The sequence below is a fragment of the Rattus norvegicus genome, chromosome 9, assembly GCF_021556685.1.
Source record: "Rattus norvegicus strain SHRSP/BbbUtx chromosome 9, alternate assembly SHRSP_T2T, whole genome shotgun sequence".
Lineage (NCBI taxonomy): Eukaryota > Metazoa > Chordata > Mammalia > Rodentia > Muridae > Rattus > Rattus norvegicus.
Window position 1 is genome coordinate 78,656,709 of NC_141542.1, and position 26,459 is coordinate 78,683,167.

The following is a 26,459-nucleotide window of genomic DNA, read 5'->3' on the forward strand; positions in this document are numbered from 1 at the left end:
CTCCTTGTTTTCTGTTTACTTTTTCTCCTTTGAGAAATTGTAACACAATAATTTGTATTTCATTAAATTGTAGCACATTCACCTTATTAAACACTTGAACATAATTGGGAGTTTCAAGGTGTCTCCGTTCCCCGTTCTCCCAATTTCTTTGGGACTTCAATTACTATGAGCTATTCCTGACAATAGTGCATCTAGAGGAGCTGTTCTCTTAGTACTACTGATCATTCAGGCGATTCCCTGACAGGGTTCAGCCTAAGGGCAATGGAAGAGTGAGAAAGTTGCTATGAGCCTGAGTTTTAAGACATTTTTCCATCTAGTCTAACTTATTTTTCAAGCTTTATTGAAGAAGAAATTGCAGCTGTACAGTCGGACCGTTGTTTCTAACACTGGTGATGGAGGAAGTAAAGAATAATGGGGCGATGTTTGTATTAAGTAAAGGGGAAAGAGGGAAAGTAGAAGGGACTGCTCATACATTATGTCACAGTGTTTCTATTTTCAAACAGCATATCAACTAACTGTGGAAAGTTTTGTCTTCAAGAAAGGAAGGTTAAGGAAAAGGTTAAGAAGTGTTAGTGACTCTGTGTTGTGTAAAGAAAAAATTGCCGTAGCACAGATGAGATCTCTTTGGTAAATGAGGTAAAGCAGCATTGAAAATGTCCTTTAAGATGGGACAGCGATCGCAGTTTGGGGGAGCATTTTCAGAATGTTGATAAACGAGAAGCTGCATTCTACTCCTTTCCACTCTTTCCCTCAGAGTATGCAAATAAAAAGGTTAAGGGTTTTTGTGAGAGATTTTTAAACCTCAGGCAGGTTTTCTTCTTTACATTTTTAATCCCTATACAGAAGCCAAGTTTGTATGAAGCAAATGATTCCAGGCCTAATTGCGGTGAGCATGCGTGGTTGGTTTGCTAACCCTGTTGAGGTTGAATTGCATTTGAACTTTCTAACAGTATGATTTTTTTTTCAGAATTTAATAACTGGCTAAAATATTTAATAATGGGAGTTTTTATTAAATTAAAAAGAAATCAGGATATATTTTTAGAAGAACTAACTTATTTTCTTTATCAGTTTTGTCTACTTTAAGGGAAAGGGACAGAATGGAAGCAATCCCTTGTATACTTAAATAGACATTACTGCCATTAGCTCACTGCATAATCTCATTCAGTGTGGATCGTTGTTCAAAAGGTTTGGGAAGCAGCAAATGGCAGGTCTAAAGAATAACAAACTACATTAAATGTTTGAATTTCTTCATTAGTCTTGTGCATAACTAATCTTTAAATTTCCACATGATTCTTAGGACAGTTCTTAGATTGCCCACTGCCCAATCTTGAATCACCTAACATATCTGCTGAATGCAATGTCTGGTTTTCAAATGCAGGTAGGGAATGATGAGAGTTAAAGATAGAGTGTAAGCATGCTGCCCTACCTAGAGATGCCAGAGAGCCTGGGCGGGTTCATTTACAAGCACCCTTAGAAACAGGATGGTAAAACATGAAAGCCTGTTATAAACCCTTTTAATTAAAACACATTGTGCTCTATATTCTCCTCTCTGCAGGGCCCGTCTGACCTCTCACCTCTTCCTTTGTCCTGCAGGCACTCCGCTGCTGGTTAGGAGAAGCAGTGACCCAGCACCAGGGCCCCATGCTGATGCCCAGCCAAGCACTGCAAGCCCCAGTGGCCAGAGCTTGAAACCTGTTGTTCTGGTAGGTATCTTACCATCCACATCTCAAGGGATCAAAGGGCCTTGCCCATCCACTCCAAAGAGCTGATAATTAGATACAGGTCTTTTGATAAAATGAGGAGTAGTGATTATAAAAATAGATAGCATGGTCTAATAGTAGGATAGTTAGTGATGGACATTACTTACAGAGCGTAGATTGTATGTCAAACCCTCATTTAAACTTCTACGTGGAAGTAAGGACAAGTCTTTATTCTCCGACTTTCTGATAAAATGTGAGGCAGGGACATATAACTACTTGTTCAATGATGTAGGAGGCTCAGAACTGAAGCAAGTGGTCTGGCTCCAGAGACCCTGTTTCTAGCCAGCAGACGCCTGCTGCTGTTCTCCTTCAAAGTCAGAGGGCAGACTGGTGTGTTTTCAGTGATTCAAAGCAGCGCTCTGTACGACAGAATGACAGTGAATGTGGATACAGTTTAGCTTCCAATACCACGAGTATATGAACCAGCACTGACTTTCTAGAATTCACCATTGAAACTGGAGAAAAATACACATAGGAAAAGATACTTATGAGATAACGAATTTGTAACTGCTATATTGTAGTTGATAAGTGAGAAATTACTTCCAGGGCATGGGAAGGTATTTTCCATCCATCCACATAGACTGTGGATCCTATTCTTTAAATTCTCAGTGGCTTTGAAGAACTGTAATGATGGTCCAGTCCCTCCAAATAATTTGCAAGTTAAACGTTGGTCAATGACCATACATGTTATCCCATAGCATGACACTCAGTAATGTAACCACACTTAAACTCTCCTAAAAACCCATCCCTCTCTCGTTATGAGCCTTACTGTTTAGAGCACTTTATGAAAAATGTGTATCAGGGTGACAAATGAACTTAGACAATTCTCACAATTTGGTATAATTTTATTTTCAATAACCAGTGCCAAAGATTATAAAGTAGGAGCTGCTCGCTCTTAAAGTAGTGCCTTCAACGCATTTTAGATATAATGTTATCTCACTATCCTATTTAAAGCTCTAGGTGCTGGAAATATGGCTTAATCCTTAAGAACACCTTCTCTTTTAATGTATATGTTTTATTATTTCTTTTAATGTTTACATTATAACTATATCATTTTTCTTTTCTCTTTTCTCCCTCTAAACCTCCCATATGCCTTTCTTTATTCTCCTTCAAATTCATGGTCACCTTTTTATAAATGAATTATTACTATATGCATATGCATACATATATATGTATATATACATATATATGTATATGTGTGTTTCCAAATTAGCCTGTTCAGTATGTATAATGTTACTTCTATGTGTATGTTTCAGAGCTGGCCATTCAGAATTAAATAGCCAATCATTGTGCTCCTCCCTGAGGAAGACTATTTCAGCTGCTTCCAGCATTCTTTGGCTGACTGTAGTTCTTTCTGTAGTATTGAGGCCTCAGGTTCCCCTCTCATACACTCCTCCCATGTGTGTCTCTTGGTGTGTACTCTTTCTTTAGCTCAAGTTTAGGCATCATGTTGAAGAGCACCTACGTTTCCTGCAGGGGACTCTCATTGGGAACTCCAGCTCCTGGGAATTCAATGCCCTCTTTTGGTCTCTGCACTCACTTCACTCGTGTGCATGTAATACACATAGCACATAATTAAAAATAAAAATAAAAGCTTATAAAAACTTGGCTCTTTAGGGAAGTAAGTTTAATAGAGCATTAATAAAAATTGAGTACATCTGATCCGCTTGATTGATGGGTACAGAGAAAACCAGTGTTTGATGCTTTTGGAGTTTTTGTTTGTCTTCATTTCATTTTAAATAATGCAGTGATTGAGACTAGGTTAAGTCTAAATATATTGAATTGGAAAAGGGAGTGATATAAGTATGAAGAAATTTACATAAACAAGAATAAGTATAATTTAATGCATATTTTATGATATCTATATACCCTACAATGAGTCTGTCTGATTAATGTTATCACTGTTTGCATGCAGAATTCTCCCACATATATTTCTGTTTGTATCACATAAACTCAGTGCTTAGAACAATTGAAATAACATAACTATTAACTTCTTTTCAAGAGAAAATTATGTCTCCCATCATACTAATACCTTTATCCAAATATGAGCTCAGGGAATTCCAAGGCAGGGCATGTGGTTGGATGATACGGTATTACTACCAGAGATTTGTATTCTACTTTTGGGGGAAAATACTGCCACTCACAGTGCTTGTACCTTGATGACGTCGCTTAAGTGCTGGTATGTCAGAAGAGAAGGGAAACCCCACACTGACTTCCCCATAGTGGGCTATGTGCTTGATGATGAGTGTACGTGGGACTTGAAGGATGTGATGCTTGCCTTAGCACAGGACAGAGGTGCTCAGGCTTCTCTTGCTTTGATTATACAATAATCTCTGCCGAGTATGTGATTCCTAATGCACCAGGAACACACTGTGCCATGCTTTTCTTCATGTAGAGCCAAGACAAGGAAACCGCTCAGTGTGTAGATCTAGAAATGAAAGAGACACATAAACCGAGTGGGGATTCTTCGCGTTTCTGAGCATTCCAGCAGCTTTAATTAATAGTTAACCCAACCCAGCCATTCTACCCGTCACCCACTACCATCCCCCTAATTCTTTCCTGTTTTATAATATTTATTTAGTCTCCCTGAGTCAAGAAACAAATACATTAACTGCCCCACCATAAGAACTGTAGACAGAGTTATTGAGTAGGGATTCTTGAGAGGGCATCCATTTTCACTTAGAAGAAAGGCATTGTCTGTGTCTGTCACAGTCTCACTAAGTAATTTTTTGTTGAACTTGTGTTCAAATACATTTGCAATCTCGAGCTAAATAAACTATATATTAAATTATTTTAATTACTTTTTATTTCTAAATGTGGTTAATAGAAACTATAAATTATATTTATGGTTCTCAATGCATTTATATTGAATAGCGTTCCTCGAGACAGAAATAAACTCAGGCGTAAATTAGTAAAATGATTTGAAACCCTAGGAGGAAGGGTTTCTGAGGCCTATGTTGTCGTTTGGGTGTCAGTATGATTTGTCATTCTGACTCCTTTCTGTTGACCTTTGCAGACATCCAGTTGCAGATAAAAATCATGGCATCCTGTGTCCAAGTAGTTGCTGTCAGTATTTGCTCAGGGATGAGAGAAGGGACCTTCTGGGGAAGCATGGGGAAAACAGTGCCACAGATCTTACCTGGGAGCTCACGGGTGTTTCTTCATGACAAGGACCGTAGGAGTCCAGAAAGTGGATTGGTGGCTTGCGCTCTTTTCCAAGCCTCAGATAGCATAGTTACATTGAAAGCGTCACTAGGAGCAACTTGACTCGTCTGATTGGATCGATGCTAGTATGGATAGGGAATGCATGATAGTGTGCCCCTTGCGGTAAGCAGTGTGAAGAACGATTGCTTCACAGATACATGTTCCATTGCTTTCCTTCATTATCCATGGGGTAGGACAATTGGAATTCCTCCTTCCTCAAAAGTGTTCTCATGCAAGTAATTCACAGACAGCAGGACCCCACGGGGTGTATTCCCAGGAAACTCTGTCATAACCCACACCGTAAGAATCTAAGGAATAAATACTTGACACATTTGACTGTGTTGAAGTACCGCCTTTAAAACCACTGTTGATTCTAGTTATTTTTAACTGTACTTTATTAGACCCACTGTAGTTAAAATGTGCTTCCCTGATGCCCAGAGATGTGAGCTTTGAAAAGGTTAGAAAATTTGGGCCTTCCTTCCTGATTGAATTATTTCAAATTGGTTATTTCAGATGTACACTCACAGGCATGCTAGACTTAGAAGACAGCACCAAATTAGAAAATTTGAATTTGCTGCAAGTTTCAGATTCCGAGTGCTGAAAACCCAACAGATTTCAGAGTTTGTTACTTAGGGTACCATCAGATAAACAGCATGGAAATTTGTTTCTCTGCCTTTTCTTCATACCAGGATACTATAGCTATTAATGTTCAAGCAGCAATTGCTATTCATCTTCCAAGACAGTAGCAAACCTCATTCTTCAGACACTTTTGTACTAAAGAAAGAGAACCCTGGGGACAGGATATTAGAGTAAGAGTTTTCTTACAAGAACCCGTACCTTCCTCCCCTTGATTGCAACCTGGTGCTCTCCTTTGGCTTAAGGGCATGCCATAAATCTGATCGCCTTGAAAGCGATGTACCTCAATTTGCAATTGGAGCTCTAAACACATGTGATATTCCCCCCTTAATATCCGGTTAACTAATATAGGTGTTTGTGGTTTAATGACTGTTTGTATCTTGCATTTAATTCTTAAGGCACATGGATCCTGCAGGGTGAGTAAATTAAAAAGTAGGTTCCTGGAATGTGAATGTGAATGGTTGTTCTCTGAGAGTAAAGGCTGGTGCTCTAAACCTGTTGCTTAAATGTTTTGTATTACCAAAAATTGTGTGTGTGTGTGTGTGTGTGTGTGTGTTCGTTCACTTGTGGCCTTTAGAAGTTGATGTCTATTATTATATAAATTTTATTTTTTAAATTTCTAGTCAGCTCGGGTGACTGTTAAAGTAGAAGGCCGTGCCTGGGCATCAGAGGTGTGATAGCCATCTTGGGTTTTAGTATGGGGTGAGCCAGGAACTCTTCGCCTTCTACAGTTTAGAAGGAGAGCAGAGGATTAAGACGAGAAGCCTCATTTTTGAGGGTCAAATAGTACAGGGAATTCCTTGGGTCTACAGACTGTCTCTGAGTAGGTGGTAGAGAGGTTCACTCTCAGCCTGCAAAAGTCCAGTAACTGAGGCTACCCCATTCTATTATCATCTTTCCCACCTAACACATAGACATAAATCCAGGAATTTAAGATGATTTTTTTTCATTTTTGCTCCTAGAGCCACATTACCTGTTTATTCAATAGCAACACCATTGTTCAATACTCTACGGTTAAGATTAGGGCAGAAGAACACAGGCTGCCTCTGAAGGATGCCCTCAGAAATACATCCGGTTGTCAGGAATGTTCTACTGGAGGGTAGGTGGAAAACCAGCCTGTCTTTGGGGATTTGGGTGTTTCAGCAGCAAAGATCCTGCGGGTGGAACTGGTGAGGAGAATTATTTCCAGTGAGGAGCTGCACTTTTCTTGCCTAGGGATTGAGAAATGTCTTGTTAGATGATATATTTCTTTCTGAGCATGTCACATACATTGAAACTATTAGAGGTGTTTCCCCCAGATTAAACTCTCTCAGATCCATGAGCAAAACCATTGTGATATTACAATTAAAGTTTACTACCCTGTCTGTTAGGTTAAAAATCAGAAGGCATTTGGTTGTGGGCTGCTGACCATGTAGCAAACCAGCTAACCATGATTTGCCTTGCTTGGGATTATTCTAAGTCTGCACTTAATAAGGAAAATGCAAGTGAGTTTATGCCAAAATTCAATTTAGGATTTAGTAAAGAGTTTGGATGAACAAATGTTAATTTCTCTCCATTAGATATTACAGCTTTATAGCTATAGAAGTTCAGGCTGGATGACTGCTGAGGGATATCTGAAGCAAGGTGATAGCCACTGTATTTCAGCCAGGAGCATTGGATGCTGTTCAACGAAAGGGAGGGGGGAGAGCTTGTAACATACAATTGTATTATTTGGAGATACTGAACCCTACAAAAGGTTTTTCTTTCATTCTTTCCTTCTTTTCTTTTTCCTGACAGTGATTTAATAATAGTCCTGTTGTTTGTAACTCCAGCTGTTCACAGTGTGTGCTGATAAGACCAGAGCTTGAAGACACATTTCGGCGAGGGCTTTCATATGGCTTTGTTTTAAGAGATAAAGCTGCCAACCAGTATTTCACGGAGCCAGATGTTTTCTAAGTTTGGCAAGTTTAGGCAGCTTAATTTCTAAAACATTGCGCTCAGAGACTAAGGTTCAGATAGGGGCGAGCGAGGAGCCTGGTCTATTCTGCAGCAGAGTTTCCCACTGCAGTTTTGCAGGGGTTGATTTAAACAAACAAACAAATAAACAAAAATGGCTTAGCTGAATGTCCACACCATGACAAGCCAGGAATTCTGGGAAATGTGACCCCTGTTCAGGACCCTGCTTCTGTGTCACTTATCCTGAGTCTTGTTTAGAACTGAAAACAAAAGGGAAGTCCACTATTCCAAGTCTCTCAAAAGTGAAAACCATCTTTGTTGGTTTCAGTCAGGCTCTAAGCATAATACAAACTGAATGCATTTTGCTTTCATGTTAAAATATATTGATTGACATTTTAGATATTTAATCTTGAGCTGCAAACCATTAGGAAAGCTTCAGACATTACTCTTCTTCCCAGGAAACATAGAGCCTGGTTAAGAAGACCAAATCGAAAACAACTAAGCCGCCCTGTCAACCTGAGCATGTGTCAGATCCCCGGGTGCTACATAACTACCGGGATGCCTGTTCTTTGCCTACACCCTGTACTTGGGCTTTCTGACTAAGTTTAAATTTCCATAAACCCTGAAGGGAGCGGCCATGTTTGGTATCTGTTAGCTCTTATGTTCCTGCAGTGTAACTAACTACAATTGGTATGTTGCTAAGGCTGCAGGTACTTCAGTGGCCGGCGCTGGTATTCTCTTACTTGTGTTCAAGTCTCCAGGCAGAGTGCCTGGCACATGGTAGATCAACATAGACGTATGAGGCTTAAAACTTTCCTTTCTGAGATGAGTAAGGTGAAGTCAATTCAACAGCCTTCAAGCAGCCTAGCTCATTTATAAGTGTGTATATTGTTTATGTGTGCATATCTGTAGGTGCATATACACATATGTATGAACGAATTAGATTATGAAAGGCCCTGCTCTCTACCTGAAATAGCTGCAGTTGAGCTGGGAAACTCAGTGACATGTCCAAGCACGACTTCCCTGCTACACATTTAACTGAGAGCTGGCAGCTGAGGTCAGCAGTTTGGATTCTCAGACATTTCATTTTAGAATTTAAACAATGAGCCAGTTCAGAAAATTAGTAAAAATTATAGGGAGAGAACAAGCCATTATTATTCTGCTCAGGAATTGTTATAGAGGCTAATTTTACAAGTAAACCGTGAAGAAAAACAGAATAGAAATTAATTCCAACGTAGTAGATTCACTTATTTGGACTTCGTTTTCTGTCAACCAAATTGTGAATTCTATAATATAAACCGGGCTAGCTCACCCGCCGTAATGCTGTGCTCCTCCAATGGCTGTGCTCAAAGGCTTCGAAGGCCCTCCTGATGTTAATTGGGGTTCATTTCTTACTCCACTGCATTAAAGATGCTCCTTTATTCCATCTTTTCTTAACAGGTTCTCTAGTTGTGAGTGATGTGGGAGAAAATAAAATAATTCTGGTTTGTGGGTTAATTAGCGAATGGGGGACAAAATGTGGCAAAACCTTACTTTACGCTCTGGTCAGATCCAGTCTTGACAGTGTCGCTGGAGTTCATTGAGATGTGTGCCTACACTCTGAGTGACTAACACTGGGACCTTGGAAGAATGTATAAATCGTGAATGATTATCTCCTAAAATGTATAACTAAAATAAATAGATAGATAAACAAACAAGCAAATAAATAAAACAAGGAAATTACAGAAATTCCAATTGCTATTATCAATTTAAATTCCACACTAATGACTTGTAGGTTCCTGATATGAGTTTTTAACCTTGGTGAGAATGGATTCAACTTTAAATTTTACTTTAATGTCCTATGAGTGGCATTCATAGAACTCCAATGAAGTTTTCCATCTAAGATACCAGTAATCGTGTGTACTTGGCAAGCAAATAATAAAGACAAACATTTAAAATAAAAGCTCGAATATCCATACAGAGGCAGTATCATAAAATGGTATCTACACAAACACATCAATCTATTCAATGAGATAGTTGCCTTTAAAAAAATCTCATGTCTATGGGCTGGAGAGACAGCTCAGCAGTTAAGAGCACTGACAGCCCTTCCAGAGGTCCTGAGTTCAATTCCCAGCAACCACACGGTGGCTCACAACCATCTATGATGGGATCTGATGCCCTCTTCTGGTGTGTCTGATGACAGCTACATTGTACTCACATGCATAAAATAAATAAATCTATAAAAAAAAATCTCATGTCTACACCCAAGTAGCCAGGTATGTCCCATACAACCTCCTGAAGTGTGTGTTTCATTCTGGCTTCAGGTTGCAAAGTGGAATTAGTCATAGAATGACATCGTATAGACATTAAACAAGACTTCTTTCTCAGGAGGGGGCCCCTTTCCTAATAGCCCTGTGCCATAAAGCTGAGTTCTGTTGTAGATGAATCACATTTTAAAAGTCGCTACTGTGTGTGTTTTACACTTGTGGAAACACGTAACATCCTCATAAGCAGCGTGTGGCTTGTCACAGTGCAGCTTTTGATGTCTGATTAGATGATCAGGAAGACATCTGGAATGAGTTAGGTTTGAAGCGACTGTTGTGAGCCAACGGAGGCCCAGAGCCTTCGGACAGAGTCAGGCTTTGTTACTTTTTTCCTAAATCACAAGTTTTTGTGATCTTTAACTGATTTTTTTAGCCTTTTCTCCAGACAAATCTCCATAAGTAAAGTAAAAATGGATGAATGGCATTTATTGAAAAAAATCATAAAGGGTTATTGCCGTGATAAGAAACCGACAGCTAATGCATCCGAGTCAGAACTGACTGACTTATTATAGAGACTGATGTCTGTGTTACCTCTGCCTTTAATTTTAGTCCCTGCCAATCAATCCAACCTTCTCTATGTTAACATATAGATAAAATGTATTTGCTTTCAGCTCCATTCTTACAACGATCCAAAGAAAAGCAAGCAGACGCAGACGCAGACGCAGCTGATACTGTTTAGATTGTAAGGCAGCTGCGTGTGGAGAGCACTCATTGAGAGGCTACTCATTAGTACAGCAAATTGTATTTGAGTGGTCTCAAAATATGAGCATTACATAGAGGCTGTGTAATTTCCAGAGAAGTCCTCTACCCCAAATGTTTGCAATTAGAAGTGTTTGGAACTTGGAATAATTCTGGATGTTGAAATATTTTCACATATACTACCTTATGAGCTAGGCCTAGTAGTAAGCATTAAATTTATGTTTTCTGAGCACCTTAGATACACAACCTGGTGCAGTTGGCTATATACAACGTTTTTAATAGTCTGCCTTTATGCTGTAGTCTAATCACAGGAATAGAGGGTGGGTTTTTCCACTTGGTTTCTCAGGTAAGAGATGCTCAGTCAGTAAGCCACAGTTCCTTATGTATCAAGGAGTAAAACTATTATTCATCTCTAATAGATGGACACACACACACCCCACATAACCTTTGCCTTAAAATCACCTTTTCAGAGTCTCCAAAATGTACATTACATTTCTTATTATGGCCGTCTCTGAAAACTCCTTTGCTTCTTAGGTCGTGGAGACAGGCACCTGGTCTTTGTCATCTGAAGCGTTAGAGCCTCCAGGTCAGGGATTTAAGTACATTCCCAGCCATGCCTCTGTCATCACTACCTCTCGAGTTCTACATTTTACAAAACTGAATATTCCATAGCCATTAAGACATGATCTCTGCTGTCCAGAACCCCTGACAACCACAATTCACCTTCTTCTCTTCCTAATCTTGAAACCCTTGGAAGCTCATGGGAGCAGCCTCCTGCAGTCACTGCCTTTGTGTGACCAGCTAATTTTATTAAGCATGTCATCCTCAGGCTGCATGCATCCTGTACCACATGTCTACACAGATTTCCTGTTTGAAGCTGAAAAGAATCCTATTGTTCATGTATACGATATTTGGAGGGTTTTATTGATGGAAATTAGATTATCTCTCATTTTGCCTTGGGTGTAATGCTGCTATGGACATATGTGTATCATATTTAAGTCCTTGTTTGCAGCGGGATATGATAGCACACAGCTGCACACTCCTCAAGATTTGGGAGCTGAAAGAAGAGTCTCAAGTGAAAATGTAAGAAGCAGCCTGACAGGTGCAGACACTTCCCTCCAACTAAGAAGCGAAGTCAAGCACCCTGGGGTTGAACAGGGAAAGGAGTTGTGGAGGAGAGCAACCTCATAGGACGACTAGTAGTCGCAACTAACCTGAGATCTCTCACACACTGAGCCACCAACCAGGCAGCACACACGGGCTGATATAAGGCTTCCAACACATACACAGCAGAGGACTGCCTGGTCTGGCCTCAGTGAGAGAAGATGTGCCTAACCCTGGAGAGACTTGAGGACCCAGGGAGTGGGTGCGAAACATCCTCTTGAAGACAGGGGTGGGGGGCATGGGGGATGGGATGAGGAACTGTCAGAGGGCAGACAGGGTGAGGAGGGATAATGACTGGACTGTAAAAAAAAAGATTAAAAAAGAAGCAACACACACACACACACACACACACACACACGTAAATATGAGATCCCATTTTTATTCATTCTCCTAAACAGAAATAGAATTTCTGAATCTTATTACTCTGTTTATTTTTATTATTATTTTTACATGACATTATTATCCTAATTTTCACTTTTTAAAAATTTTTATTTAATCTTTTTTTTACCCTCCTGGTTTTATTCCCCTCCCAGTCCACCCTCTGACTGTTTCCCATCCCATCCCTTCTTCCAGCCCCCCTGACTCCATGAGGATGTCCCCACACCCCACCCCACCCCACCAGACCTCTAAACTTCCTGGGGCCTCCAATCTCTTGAGGGTTCTCTGGCTGAATGCAGACCAAGCAGTCCTCTGCTGTATGTGTGTCAGGGGCCTTATATCAGCTGCTGTGTGCTGCCCGGTTGATGGTCCAGTGTCTGAGACACCTCGGGGGTCCAGGTTAATTGAGACTGCGGGTCCTCTTACAGGGTCACCTTCCTCCTCAGCTTCTTCCAGCTTTTCCCTAATTCACCCACAGGAGTCAGCAGCTTCTGTTCATTGGTTGGGTGCATGTATCTGCGTCTGATTCTTCCAACTGCTGTTGAGTCTTTTGGAGAGGAGTCATGAGAGGTCCCTTTTAGTGAGTGCTAAAACTAACCTCAGTAATAGTGTCAGGTCATGGAGCCTCTCCTTGAACCAAATCCCACTTTGGGCCTATAGCTGGACCTCATTTCCTCAGGTTCTTCTCCATTTCCATCCCTGCATGTTTTTAGACAGGAAGAATTATGAGTCGGAGTTTTGACTGGAGGATAACAACCCCATCCCTCACTTGATGCCCTGTCTTACTGGAGGTGGATTCAATAAGTTCCCTCTCCCCACTATAAGGTATTTCATCTAGGTTCCCTCTCTTTGAGTCCTGAGAGTCTCTCACCTCCCAGGTCTCTGGTACATTCTGGAGGGTCCCCCAACTTCCTACCTCCATTCTTGCTGCTGGCCCTCAGGGCTTCAGTCCTTTCCTCCACCCAATGGCTGATCATGTTCTCCTCTCCCCTCTACTCTCCCCTCCTTGGGTCCCTCCCTCCCTACCCCCCTTGTGATTGTTTTCTTTTCCCTCCCAAGTGGGACTGAGGTGTCCTCACTTGGGCACTTCAGCTTGTTGACCTTTTTGAGTTCTGTGACCTGTACCTTGGGTGTTCTGTACTTTTTTGTTTGGCTAATATCCACTTATTAGTGAGTACATACAACTTTTTAATGGAACTATTTTCCTCAGACAATTTTACTTCCAGAATTTTTTTGTAAGTAGCCATCCTAATGAGTAAGATATTATCATGGCTTTTTGATTTACAATTCTTTCATGATTAATGATGTTGAACATCTGCTGAAATACTTACTGGCCATTTAAATATCTTTGGTCTTTACAACTCTTTTACCTAAATTTAAATTGGGTTGCTTATTTTATTGTTGAGTTTTAAGTGTGTCCTATAGATTCTGAACATTAATTTGTTATTGGGTATATAATTTGCAAATATTTCCTCCCTTTTCATTTTACTGATTGCATTTAAAGGGAAAACATGCTATTGCCATGGAATTCAGGTTTTGTATTTTTTTGTTTCCTATGCCTTTGATATTGGAGTAATCATTATCTAATTATTTAATACTTCTAGTAAGATTTTTCAGCTAACGGTGTTATAGTATTACCTCATTCATTTAGGACATTGACCCACTTCTAGCCAGACCTCATTGCCTTACACCCAGCTGCCCTAGAGGCTAAGCCCATGTGCGCTGCAGAGTGAGCTCAAGACCAAACTGAAGTTATAGCTTAGTGGGACAAAGTTTCCCTAGCATGTGCAAAGCCCTCAGTTCACTCTGAAAGACAAACAGACAGATAAAAACAGACTGATATGTTCTAGGTAGCATACTTGTCTGGCATGTACAGTACTTGCGATGGTTTGCATATGCTTGGCCCAGGGAGTGGCACTATTAGAAGGTGTGGCCTTGTATAGGAAATGTGTCACTGTAGGGGTGGGCTTGGAGACCCTCCTCCTAGCTGCCTGAGGATGCTCAGTCTGCTCCTGGCTTCCTTTGGGTGAAGATGTAGAACTCAGCTCCTCCTGCACCAGGCCTGCCTAGATGTTGTGATGCTGCTATTCTCCCACCTTGATGATAATGGACTGAACCTCTGAACCTGTAAGCCAGCCCCAATTAAATGTTGTCCTTTATAAAACTTACATTGGTCAGTGTCTGTTCACAGCAATAAGACCCTAACTAAGACAGTACTCCCAGTTTATTACCCAGTATTGCCAAAATTAATATCTTAGATTTCTATCAAATGAATGGGGAAAGGAACTGCTTGTGTCTGTGAATGATGGAAAGCTTTATAAACACAAAAGGTAAAATTCTTCCTCTCTTTTGTGACAACATAGATAGGAATCAAGTCATTAGGTTAAGAAAAAGAAGCCAAGATTTACCAGAACTCACTGATATTAGGAGTCTAAAATGGATAAGAGTAGTCGGTACCAAAAAGCTAGAGCAGGGGGAGGAGGGAGGCAGAGCCGAGGAAATGCTGTAACTAAGGTATAGCTACATTGGAGTTGGAATGCTCTTTTGCATAATGGGTAGACTATAGATAATGGTGACTTCATTAAGTATTTCCAAAGATTGGAATAAAATATTTTGAGTGTTTCACTATCAACAAAATGTAAATGCTTGAGAAAATATGCCTACACTGGTATGAGCATTACACCATTTGCACAAACATGTATCACTACCATGTGCTACCCAATACAGAATTCACGTATGTCAATTGTGACATATCTTTCCCCACTGAAGGATCTTGGCAGTCTTTTAAAGATAATGTAAAGCGGAAAAAGCTACTGGTCCAAAACATACAGGAAATCCAGGACTCAATGAGAAGATCAAACCTAAGGATAATAGGTATAGAAGAGAGTGAAGACTCCCAGCTCAAAGGACCAGTAAAGATGACCTCATACTCAAAAGTTTACTTTACGGTCCTTGATATAATTTTCTGTAGTCTTACCTTGGGTTTTCCACTAAGCATTAGTTCTAGAAAACAGACATGAAGAACCCCATGCTTGCCACTGTCTCCATACACATTTTTCTCAATACCCTGGCTCAACTATTGGCTGAATGGCCAATACTGATTTCCCTTTTCTCCTCATGTGTGCTTCTAGAGTCACTTCTCTCTCTAGACCAGTTCTCGCCCACCCCTCTGTCTCTCATGGTTCTCTCCACCCATGTTACTTGTCTTGCTCATTATTTCCACTACGGATCTTCCTTGCTATGCCCTGAGCTCCCTCTGATTTACTGAATTTCTTACACATTTAGAACATAATCCTGTAGTTAAAGAACAATGGTACTTAGAAAAGGTTTGCAGGAGTGAGATACATTTTGAGGATGAATCTATTTAAATTCCACTTCAGTTACATTGAATTGACCAGCGTTCTATTTCTGCCAACAAGAAGCCATGTATTGATTCCCAGGTCTTGTGGAAAGGAGTTTCTCTTACTCAGTACCTCAATACCTGGTGTAGGTACTCCTTGATATACAATGGTATCACAAGTCAGTTAACCCATAATGAATTGAAGATACTAGAGGGTAAAATTCACTTAATATACTGAAGTTTATAACTCGATAATTCAGTCCAGTCTGACTTAAACATTCTTAAAGATTCACATTAGCTCACTGTTGAAGTTATGTAACACTAATTCAATAACAAATTGTTGAGTATTGAGTGTATTTTGTTGGATGGTTATAACCCCACAAACTATTTACAACACAGTGGAATAGAAAGTATTGGTTATTTCCCTCCAGATGCCTTGATTTTACAGATGAAGCATCTCAGGCTGAGGTAGGGTAACACATTTGCCTTGAGCAGCTCCACTGACAACTAGCAATAGTAGGATTTGCCTTCAAGTTGTCTTCAGGCTTTTACAAAACTATTGCCTGCCCACCAGTGGCTATATATTACCATCTCAAGGTCCTGAGGGAAGGGTTTATTATCTAGATCATATTTACCTTAGAAGTACCACTTGCCTCCACATGTTGCAGCCATGGGTTAGATGTTTGGGGAAATCTTCACTCAAAGCTCCCTTCAAAGCCAGTTATCAGCCCTTTAAAAAAACTGTATTTTTATTATTATATAGTTACACTTCATTTTTCTACCAAAAATGGTCTTGTTCTAGCTGAGGCCAGATCCTGTAATGTAGGGCTAGTCTCAAATGACTTGACAGTTTACACAGTTTGGATGCCCCTGAGAAGTTCTAAACCACCACAAAAGTGTGTGATACAGACATAAAACACATTTGTGGAAAAACGACACAGATATACTTTAAGCAGCAGTGTTTTATTGCCATTCTTTGTTTATGGAATTGTCTGGCGGTTAGGACAAGTAGGTTTGATCCCTGACTCATCCACTGGCTCGTTGTCGGGCAAAGCAAATATGATTTTGTTCTCTATCTGGGAGGAAGAGATTGCCCTCCATCTTGGCCACAGTGGAATCATGAGGTTAATGCCTTTTATCTTGAGTGCAGCATTTAACAGACTGTGGGTGTTTAATATATGTTAATAATAGTGATAATAATGAATGTTGATAATTAAAGGTCTTTTATAATTACTAAATTTCTAATGTGTGTTAAATATAATTAAAGGGAAATTATTTAAATTAATATGCATGTCTACAAAAACTGGAGCTAGCCACAGCTTTTATTTTTAGCATCTTAAATAGCATCATGAATGCGAATCCGGGATTAAGAAATCCAGGGATAATGGCGATCCACTAGGGTCATGTACAGAGGGAGAACCCATGTCTGGCTTGGGTCTAGAAATGAAAAACAACATCTTTCTGAACTGAGAAGCGAAGAGAATGGGAAGCCACAAGGGACATTTGCAGTTGGAACTTCGCCACATAAAGCTGGGCATCCAACATTGTTGCTAGGTTTTTCTCTCTGAGGTTGCTATTCATGTATTCTACAAGAAGGCGGAAAGGCTTTTATGGGAATAGGGTACCATCTCCCCACCCCTACATAAAAGGAAGGAAAGCATTGGAAGAGTTACTTGGGATACAGTAGTAGTAAATGTGACCTTGTGATTTAGCATGGAGAATGTTTCCCCAAATTCCAATGAACCCATGTTATATAGGATTATCGCTCCATCATATGTCGGCGTGACAGAGAAGCCATCCTGAGAGGAGCAGCATTAATCTGGTTAAGAGCCTGTATGCTCAGGGTGAAGACCTGATGCAAATGGAGTCACAGCTCTTCCAGTGGACTGATCATCCTGGCACCTTCCCCTTATTTTGGTTTTATTTTCTTCATCCACAAACCTTATGTTATAATTACAGTTATATCGGAGATTGACTTAGGAAATAAATGAGCTATCATCTGTAAAATTGCTAGGATATGTGGCTTGTCATTTATCTGATATGTAATAATTTTTAACAGATATTTACTGGCCATTTGGATTTCTTTTGAGAACTGTCCATTCAGTTTATTTGCCCATTTATTGATTGGATAATTTGCTTTTTTCAGTTTTTGTAGTTTTTCATAACTTTTATGATTCACATTTAAATTATGACAAATGTACTTTAAGAACTCTAGCATGAGATTTATTCATTTATATTCAATATCTGTAATATAAAACACACTTGGCTCTCTAAGTCTATTATGTTATTTCTTCATTCAGACTCTGCCTGCGCAAGTCATTTTCTTGCTTCTTTCATTTAGAACATGTGGGAGTGGGATAGGGACTGCATTGTTTTGTGGTTATTATAGAATTTAATTTTTGTTTGTGATCAATGTTTTTTTATTGATCTGCAAGTATATAATGCAATTTCACTGGGTTTTGAGAAGAATAATTATAAAGCGTACCACAGTGACCAAAGTCAATCTGAGCTTTGCTGAACGTGAGGCTCTTTTGAAGGCTAAATAAGCGAATGCTTGAGTTTTTACCAGCATGCGCTACCTAAAACAGAGATGTGAAAATAATTTCAATCTGGGATCAAAAACATGCATCATATCGTATAAAACTGTTTTATAAAATAATAAGAACAATTAACATCATCCCAGGGTTTCTGCCGCCATCTTTCCTGGTTTACTGCTAATGGTTTTAAGAATACGTTGTGAAATCCCACTATGCTCTTTTTTCCTGTGGTTGAATCCTATGCGATAGATACCAGTGTGTGACTTTCACTATCATGGATATTTTGATTTACTGTATTATATAAACTGAATTACCAGGCACTTTTTATTTAAACTACCAGTTTTCAATGCAATGGGCCAACAAGAACAAATGAAATTAAACACACTAAAATCATGAATTAAGCCATCATTTCCAAAGTAAAAGTCCAATAACCTTATTTAAAGAAGAAAATCACATAGTTTTGTTTTCTTGTTAGCTGGTTTTCCAACCAAAGACTGTGACTGACAGTTGAGTCTTTCCTAGTCTCTGATAATATCTTCCTGGTTTCTACTGCAGTTTTTGAAGACCTTTCCATAGGCTTGAGCTGAGCTTGCAGCCTGGTTCATGATGACTTACTTCACTTAACAAATAGTTATTGGAAGTCTACTTTGTGCCTGAAACCATGGCTTTTGCTGGGCATTAGAAGATGACTAGTTCTGCCTCAGGGAACTGTCTTTTAGAGGTCTTCCTTCCATTTCCTATAAAAGTCATTCAGGAGATCAGTGCCAGGGGTTTCTTTGCTCAAGGAAAACTATGAAAATCTCAAGGGGAATTTGAACTAATTCTTGAGGGGAATTTTTTCTTTTCAGAAATGCTAAGACTTCGTGGATGACTAGAAGGACAAGAGGCCAAATCATGAAGACATATATTCTAGCTGATAGAAAGTAATAAGTAGTAAAGACAGCAATATGAGGAGATAGTGTGGTTTTCCAGAAAATTATCAGTCCTTAAGTCTTGTTCACAGAATTAGAGAGGGGGAGCCGAACCATAGACAGTGATCGGCAGCACCCACATGACTTCGACTTAAAGCTATATGTAAGATCATTGAAGAGCTTTTAAACGAAGAAGCTGTAGCTTCAACTCTACAAGGACCGAAGGGACAAGTAGAAAAAATTGGAGTTTGTTATGATGAGAAGGATTCCATTGTCCATGTAAACTGGGGCATTAATTGAGGAGTAATTCCCAGCAATCAATCTCTATACATACTTTGCCTTGATTACTGTCCTAAGTAACTTCTATATGTTTTCTACATAGTTCTACAGCAACTTTGCATAGTGGTTAAAATTTAACATTTTTTATTGATAAGGAAGTGAGGTGTAGGGGATGAATAAATGAGGCCTAAAGGAATTGAGGCCCATAGCTAGTAAGCGGCAGGGCTGTAGTTAGAAAATAGAGTGCACAGATCTTTGAGCTGAAGTGTTGCTCACTGGTAGGGAACTTGCTGAGCATATTGGAAGCATTGTGCTCAGTACCAACACGCACACACAACATCACAGACTCACACACACAACATCACAGACACACACACACACATACAATATCAGACACACACATATCACAGATACACACACACACACACACACACACACACAGGAGGGGGCAGGGGATGAGTAGGAGGGATATACAAATGACAAGTCCCTGTTCTACACATGGGCAGTCAGGTAGATGATATACCAACTGACATACAGATCAACTTGTAGAAAAAGGTGCTTAGAAATCAAAGAAACCTCTCTATTTTCATTTTAAAAACTCCTTTTCCTTCAATGGTGAAGTCATTGATAACCTCGTAAGAGCAATTTCAGTTGATAGGAATAAAGCAAATCGGAGGCAAAACATTGCAGATAAGCCCAATGGAACTCAAGTCACAGAGAACACACATTTGAACAAATGAGCACTAGTAACATGTTTGATTTTTCAAGATACAAAAGTACAATTTCAAATAATTCAGTTAAAAAAATAGAGGTTTTTTTAAATATCTCATATAATCGAGCCTAGTTTTGAATATCCCATTATAGAAAATAAGAGATGGAGGTGGACTTGAAGGTCTGGGTGTTTGCCTCACTCTTTCACAGATTTTTAGCATGTTTACCTGCAAACCGGTTTCCCCCATATAAGGCAGCACGTGAGCTTCTCAGGGCTCTGGTTTCCTCATCTATGAAGAGTAGCTAACCTTTGTTTACTGTCATCTGGGGTTTTGTTGTTTGTCTCATTGGCTCATATCTGGCTACTTTCCTTCAGTGTAGCAAGGAGAGGAAGGGAAGCTGTCTGCAGACATCTGACCCGGGATGCAGGTAGAAGAACAGTAGCTCCTGATGGGTAAGGCTGGCAGCCATTCCTGAACACACGTACCCAGAACCAGTGGCAGGCATGGATAATTAGCAATGGCCGTGAATGAACACTGCAAATTCAGAAAAGAGTTTGGTGATGGGCAGGTGAAGGAGCTTCAAGCCGAATTCAGGATGGCTTCGCATGGGTCTTCAATAAAGGGCAAGCTTTTGATAAGCATGGAGAATCAGTGAGCAAATTCTTGGCCACGAGGATGCTAAGCATAATTATGTCTTTCTGGCAGAGTAGAATTGTAAAATTACTATTTTTCAAAGGGACATGGAAAGACCTCTTCCTATAAAGCAAAAGGAACTTAAGAGAAGGCAAGAACGTGCTGTACCCCAGTCTGTTGAAACACAGTCCTCGAGAAGAGGCTCCAAAAATCTCTGCATCTTAAAACACATTCTCCTTGTGACATAAGAGCATGGTGCAAAATTAAATTATAAAGAATGACTGAGTTCCGCTGTGAACAAGCTGCTTGGAAACAGGGCAGGCTCAGTTACCTTTGTGTGGTTTATCTATAACCCCAGGAATAACAGTTCATGCATACATTTGCAAATGTTGCAGATAGAGTGAAAAAAAGGTGATATATTTAACAAATTAATAAATAACCTTGAGTTACAAAAAACAAGTTATCAGTATCGTTTTGTGTGAAATTACACAGCTGTAAAAATCAGACACCAAACTCAACCCTTACAAATACAGAAATGCAAAGAAGAGAGGAGAATTCTGTTTAAGATGAAAGCGATGGAACACTAATGATTTATGTATCATATAATAATTTCCCTGACATTAAAGAAGTCTCGACATGATGTATGACTTAAAACACAAGCACACATCTTTATTTACTCCCATTCAATAAATCATATTCGTCATCAGCCACATTTTAGGGGTGGACAAACTCTCAACAACAACACAAACAAGCCATCATTCTAGGAAAGGACCATGTCTCAGGCTGCAGACGCAGACTCCCTCGAGGAACTGACACTGTCCAAACGCAGGCACAGACTAAGTCCCACTACCCTGCCCTACAGAGTTTGGTCATGTCAGCCTGCTCTCATCCTGCCGAGGCACTAATCTTTTTTTTTTTTTTTCCTTTTTTTTCTCCATCTTTATTAACTTGGGTATTTTTTATTTACATTTCAATCATTATTCCCTTTCCCGGTTTCCAGGCCAACATCCCCCTAACCCCTCCCCCTCCCCCTCTATCTGGGTGTTTCCCTCCCCATCCTCCCTCCATTACCGTCCTCCCCCAACAATCACATTCACTGGGGGTTCAGTCTTGGCAGGACCAAGGGCTTCCCCTTCCACTGGTGCTCTTACTAGGATATTCATTGCTACCTATGAGGTCAGAGTCCAGGGTCAGTCCATGTATAGTCTTTGGGTAGTGGCTTAGTCCCTGCAAGCTCGAGGCACTAGTCTTAATCTGATTGTGTTGAGCTCAACAAACAGCCCTTTCAGCATTCACTGCCTGGCAGGAGTCCCAGGGTTTGGTAGTGAAGCTGGATATTACAGCATGAAGAGAATTTTTTTCAGGTACTAGTTAGTCTTAAGGTACTTGGTTTTCCCAAGAAAGCCTGAGATATTCCAGCTCTCCTGAAAGGCTGTGCTGTGGAGGAGTCAGTGAAGGGCCAAGCCCTCCAGTACAGCTAACTCTGACATTGCTCCTTGCGTTTATATAGTGGGTTCAGCACCAGCAGCCATGTCCTTGGCAGTTCACACATGGGAGAACCTCCTTCCAGCCTTGGAGAAGCTGTTTCATTACCAGGCAGAGTTTCTGCATCTGGGAGACAGGGAAGCTGTAAGGACGAGCCTGTTCCTGGGCTGGCTGGAAGGATGACAAGTGGGTACACCAGTGGCCTTTACTCTGTCTATAACAGGTCTCTACTAACCTTGTCACTTTTAAGTGTGCCTTCTCGTTCCAAATCTTCTCATTTAAATAACTTATTTTCAATTTTGTTTATTATTTACTTGTTTTCCAAGATAGGGTTTCTCTGCTGTAGTCTTGGCTATCCTAGAACTAGCTCTATAAACCAGGCTAGCCTCTAACTCAGAAACTTGCCTAGCTCTGCCTTCCTAGTGCAGGGATTAAAGGTGTGTGCCCCCCATTGGCAGTCTTTATTTCAGTTTTTTGTTGTCTTTCTTAGAGTGTCTATCTATGGTACTGGGGTTTGAACCTAGAGCATCCTGGATGCTAGGTAAGTGATCTACCACTCAACTTTTTGGACAGCTTTTTCTTTCCATGTCGATTTTGGGACAAGGTTGAAACCTTGAATTCTCAGGCTCCAGAGTACTGAACTTATAGGCTTGCAGGAGCCATGTTAGCTCATTATGTCTTTCAAGTAGCAAAAATACAGGAGAAAGGTTAAAAGTGGCCAGCGGTGGCTTTCAGTAAGTGAAATATAGCTTACAAACCCAGGCCTCTAAAAGGAAGAGAAAGAAAACAAAATAGGCTCAAGAGAAAAGCAACACACAGCCACCACACACAAGAGTTCCAGTTCTACTGCTCCAGAAGCTGAGGTAGGGAGATTGTGAGTAGCAGGTCAATTTTGGCTACGAGATGAGTTAATGCATCCAATTGGGTGGGGTGGTAAAGGAAGGAAGGAAGGAAGGAAGGAAGGAAGGAAGGAAGGAAGGAAGGAAGGAAGGAAAGTTGGTTGCCTTGCTTCACTGTTGCATTTTCTTGATCTTATTTTGAATTCTAGATTTTTTTTCACTGTTACTCTAACAGACCTTAGTGATGCCATTCCTAATCTGTCGCTTTCATTTTTCTATTTCATCATATTTTATTTTTATTATATGTATATAGATTTTAAGTTGTGAGTTTCTCTTATCATGCTTTATTTATTTGAAGAAATTATTTCTACCAAAAGTCATATTTCCCAATGTTATTTTTATGTTAATGTTTTCAACTTTAGCCTTTACCTGTTTTTTTTCCCTTGTGTTTATAGGGTTTTTATTTTTATTCTACTGTGAGTTTTAGATTTGAGAATTACTTCCTGTAGCGCCATTGAAAATATTTAATATATATTTATTATAAGTTATTCCTGCCTCCTTAGCAGGTAAATACCCTTACTACTGCTTCATGGCCTCTCAATACTCTTCCTCAGCCCCATTGTGCTTTGTGTTTCTATTGCAAAGTTATCCTAGCCCTTCTTGTACCTGAATTTAATTTGCCAATGCTAACCTTGGGATGTTGTTATGTATATCATTGAACTAACTCTACATAGTTTTGATTATAATATCTTTTGTTATTCTTCAAGAATTGTATGCATGTGTACATTTTATTTTCAGCACTCTCGTCCCCTTATTACCTCACCCACTCTTACTCGATCACCTCTGCATCCCTCCCTATTTCATGTACTCCTATTTGCTTAACAATCCATTCAGTTTAATCAGTTCAGTCCATATGCATCCATTAGAGTATGGCCAACCTACCATTGACCACATCTCAATTGAAAATTTACTCTCCCTCCCTCCCTCCCATATCCCCCATTAACTGTTGGTAGCTTCTCAGCTAGGGGTGTGTGACCCTTTCCCACCCATGATGGAGAGTTGACTAGTTTGACCTAGTTGTGTTGGAGACCACAGCTGCTGTGAGTTTCTGAATCTAATGGTCCTCTCATCTCCCTAGGCATTGTTTCACCCCAGTTCTTCCCAAACCCTAGCTCTAAAATTCTTCTGTCACCTCCTCCAGCACATTCCTTGGGCCATGGATATATGATATAGGTGTCTCAGTTATGGTTGAGCACTCCACAGACACCAATTCTCTCTGAATGGGTTTGATTTCTCTAGTTGGCCTTGTTTGAATTTAGTATTAAAGACCTTGTATTATAGGCTATAGATAAACACAGAATTGGACAATAAGCCATCTGTGTTTCTTTCGAGCTCTGAAACAATCCAGTGTAGACCAGCGTTCCCTGCTTTGTGAACATGCCTCACCAGTCTGCAACTGGGTATATGTCAGTTGTTTGTTTACATGGAAGGAAAGGGGACATATGAAAATTAATTGTTTTGACTAGGTACAATTTGATATGTTCCCAATTTTTTAAAAATGTCTACTGTCTATATTAAATTCTAATTGATCAGTATACCCTTACATTATTAAAATAATCTCTGCTTTATTGTAACCCTGTTCTCCCTCAGGTCCTCCATATGGCTAATTGGTCCATCTGTTTTGAGTTTCCTCTTCTCAATCAATCTTAATGAAGATTTGTGTATATGATTAGATCTTACAATTAGTTTTCAATGACACTCATTTTATTGGTAACCTCCTTTTGATTTCTTTTGGTTTATTTCCTTCTCTAAATAGAGGAAATGTGAGTTTTAGTTTTTCTTTTGACCATTTTAGCTTATATACAGAACCCATTTGAAGCTTCTTTATATACTCAAAATCTCTAACAAATTAACAACTACCGTAGACATGTCCTATTATTTCCAATCTACGTTGCATTCCTTAGTCATTCATTTATAAATAGGCACCTGCCTGAAAAATATACTGGCTAGAACTAGAAGACCTCATTCTAAAAGAAAGGGACTACCCTTGAATTTAGCCTCAAAAGGAGCAAGTGGCTTCCTCCCAAGTTCTGGAAGACCTCGAAAGTCTGGGTATAAGAGTGACTTTGCAGAGTGACTCAGCACACGAAGTATCTGAATAGATCTACATTGCCTGGCCCAAAGCTTCTTGTATATCCCTCACTGACACTGAGAAAGCAGTGGTTCACCCTACATCACGGGATGCCCAATTACGGCATATCCGTTAGAATACACCCATCTCTCAGCCGTCTTCCGTGGGATCATCAGACTGACCAAGGAAGCTTGTGGTCTCTCCCTTCTTCCAGCTTCTGAATTAAGTCACTCCCAATCCCAGTCAGTAACTAATTTTCTGTGACATCATCTCTAGCCCGAGTCACAAAAGACCACAAGTGCGACATAGAAGTTGACATACATCCTGTCAGTATGTGAACATAGATCTCAAACAATTGAAATCTTTTCCTACAATATGACTATGATATTAGCATGCCTAGTGAAACTAACAATTCATTTAGTCATCTAATCCTTAATCCACCTTAGAATTCCCCCAGTTGGCTTCTCACTCTTGTTTTAAATGGGGATTAGGCAAGGTTATGTTTTACATGTGGTTGATGTGACTTTTACACCTCTATGATCTTAAGGCAGCACAAGGACATTCAAATCAAAAGGTGTCCTTTAGCAGGTCATTTTCGTGTGTTTGATTGCTCTTTTGTGGCAGTATTTGGATTGTTTCTCTAATCTCTGTATTCAGTTAACTGGAAGTTGTATCTAATGGCTTGATTAAATTTAGCATTTTTATAACAATTATATCATAGGTGACATCTAGTTCTTATATATTGGACCAGAAAACATATTATATCTGTTTTATTTATTTATTTATTCTTACTCTTAGGGACCTGAATTTCATTAGCAGGTAAGGTGGTGATGACATCATCCCTCCACCTTAACTATGAACATGCTCTACTAGAAATCAATATGGGCTAACTTTGACATCATGTCTACTTGCACACAATGCTAACATGAACTACTCATTTGATTTTGAAATAACTATTAATAATTATTTAACAGCAATATGATCTATTCTATTTTCAATTTCTTCCATATTTGCTCAAATTCTTTTACAATATATGGCATTCTATAATATTCTATAATGAACATACATATGTACCTTGATATAACATATATATATGGGGTAAGCTGAGGGAGATGCCTACTTTTTTATTTTCTATTATTTCACTTTTTAATTGACTTGGCTACTTTCAAAACTAATAAGCTGCTGGCCCGGGTCTGCTTCTGCCCTCTCCCTATCCTGGCATCTTGGTGCACCAAACTAGACTGGAAAGAATGAACTTGACCAGGCGGATGGCTTAGATAGGAACTCAATCAGTGTGAGTGCAGAAGAAATAGCTTTCTCTGGAACAGTTTTCAGTAAAACAGCTTTCTTTATTATGAACACACAAGGACTATATAAACCTTGGGGAATCTATAAGAGTTTTGGGGGTGAGTGTACATCATTGACTGGTACTGAGGTACTAGGAATGCTTCATTTGCATGAAGAATTCCAGGTGCTTGCTGGACATGTCTTTATAGGGAAAGGGGAAATTTA

General features: G+C 39.7%; 1 protein-coding gene across 1 annotated transcript in view; it reads left to right on the forward strand.

Annotated features, from left to right (window-relative positions):
* Pard3b (par-3 family cell polarity regulator beta) overlaps positions 1-26,459 on the forward strand; it is a 1,028,371-nt gene that overhangs the window by 455,608 nt on the left and 546,304 nt on the right. The window contains 1 exon segment of the mRNA NM_001191808.3: positions 1,594-1,703. Within this exon segment, the coding sequence (NP_001178737.1) occupies positions 1,594-1,703 (110 nt within the window).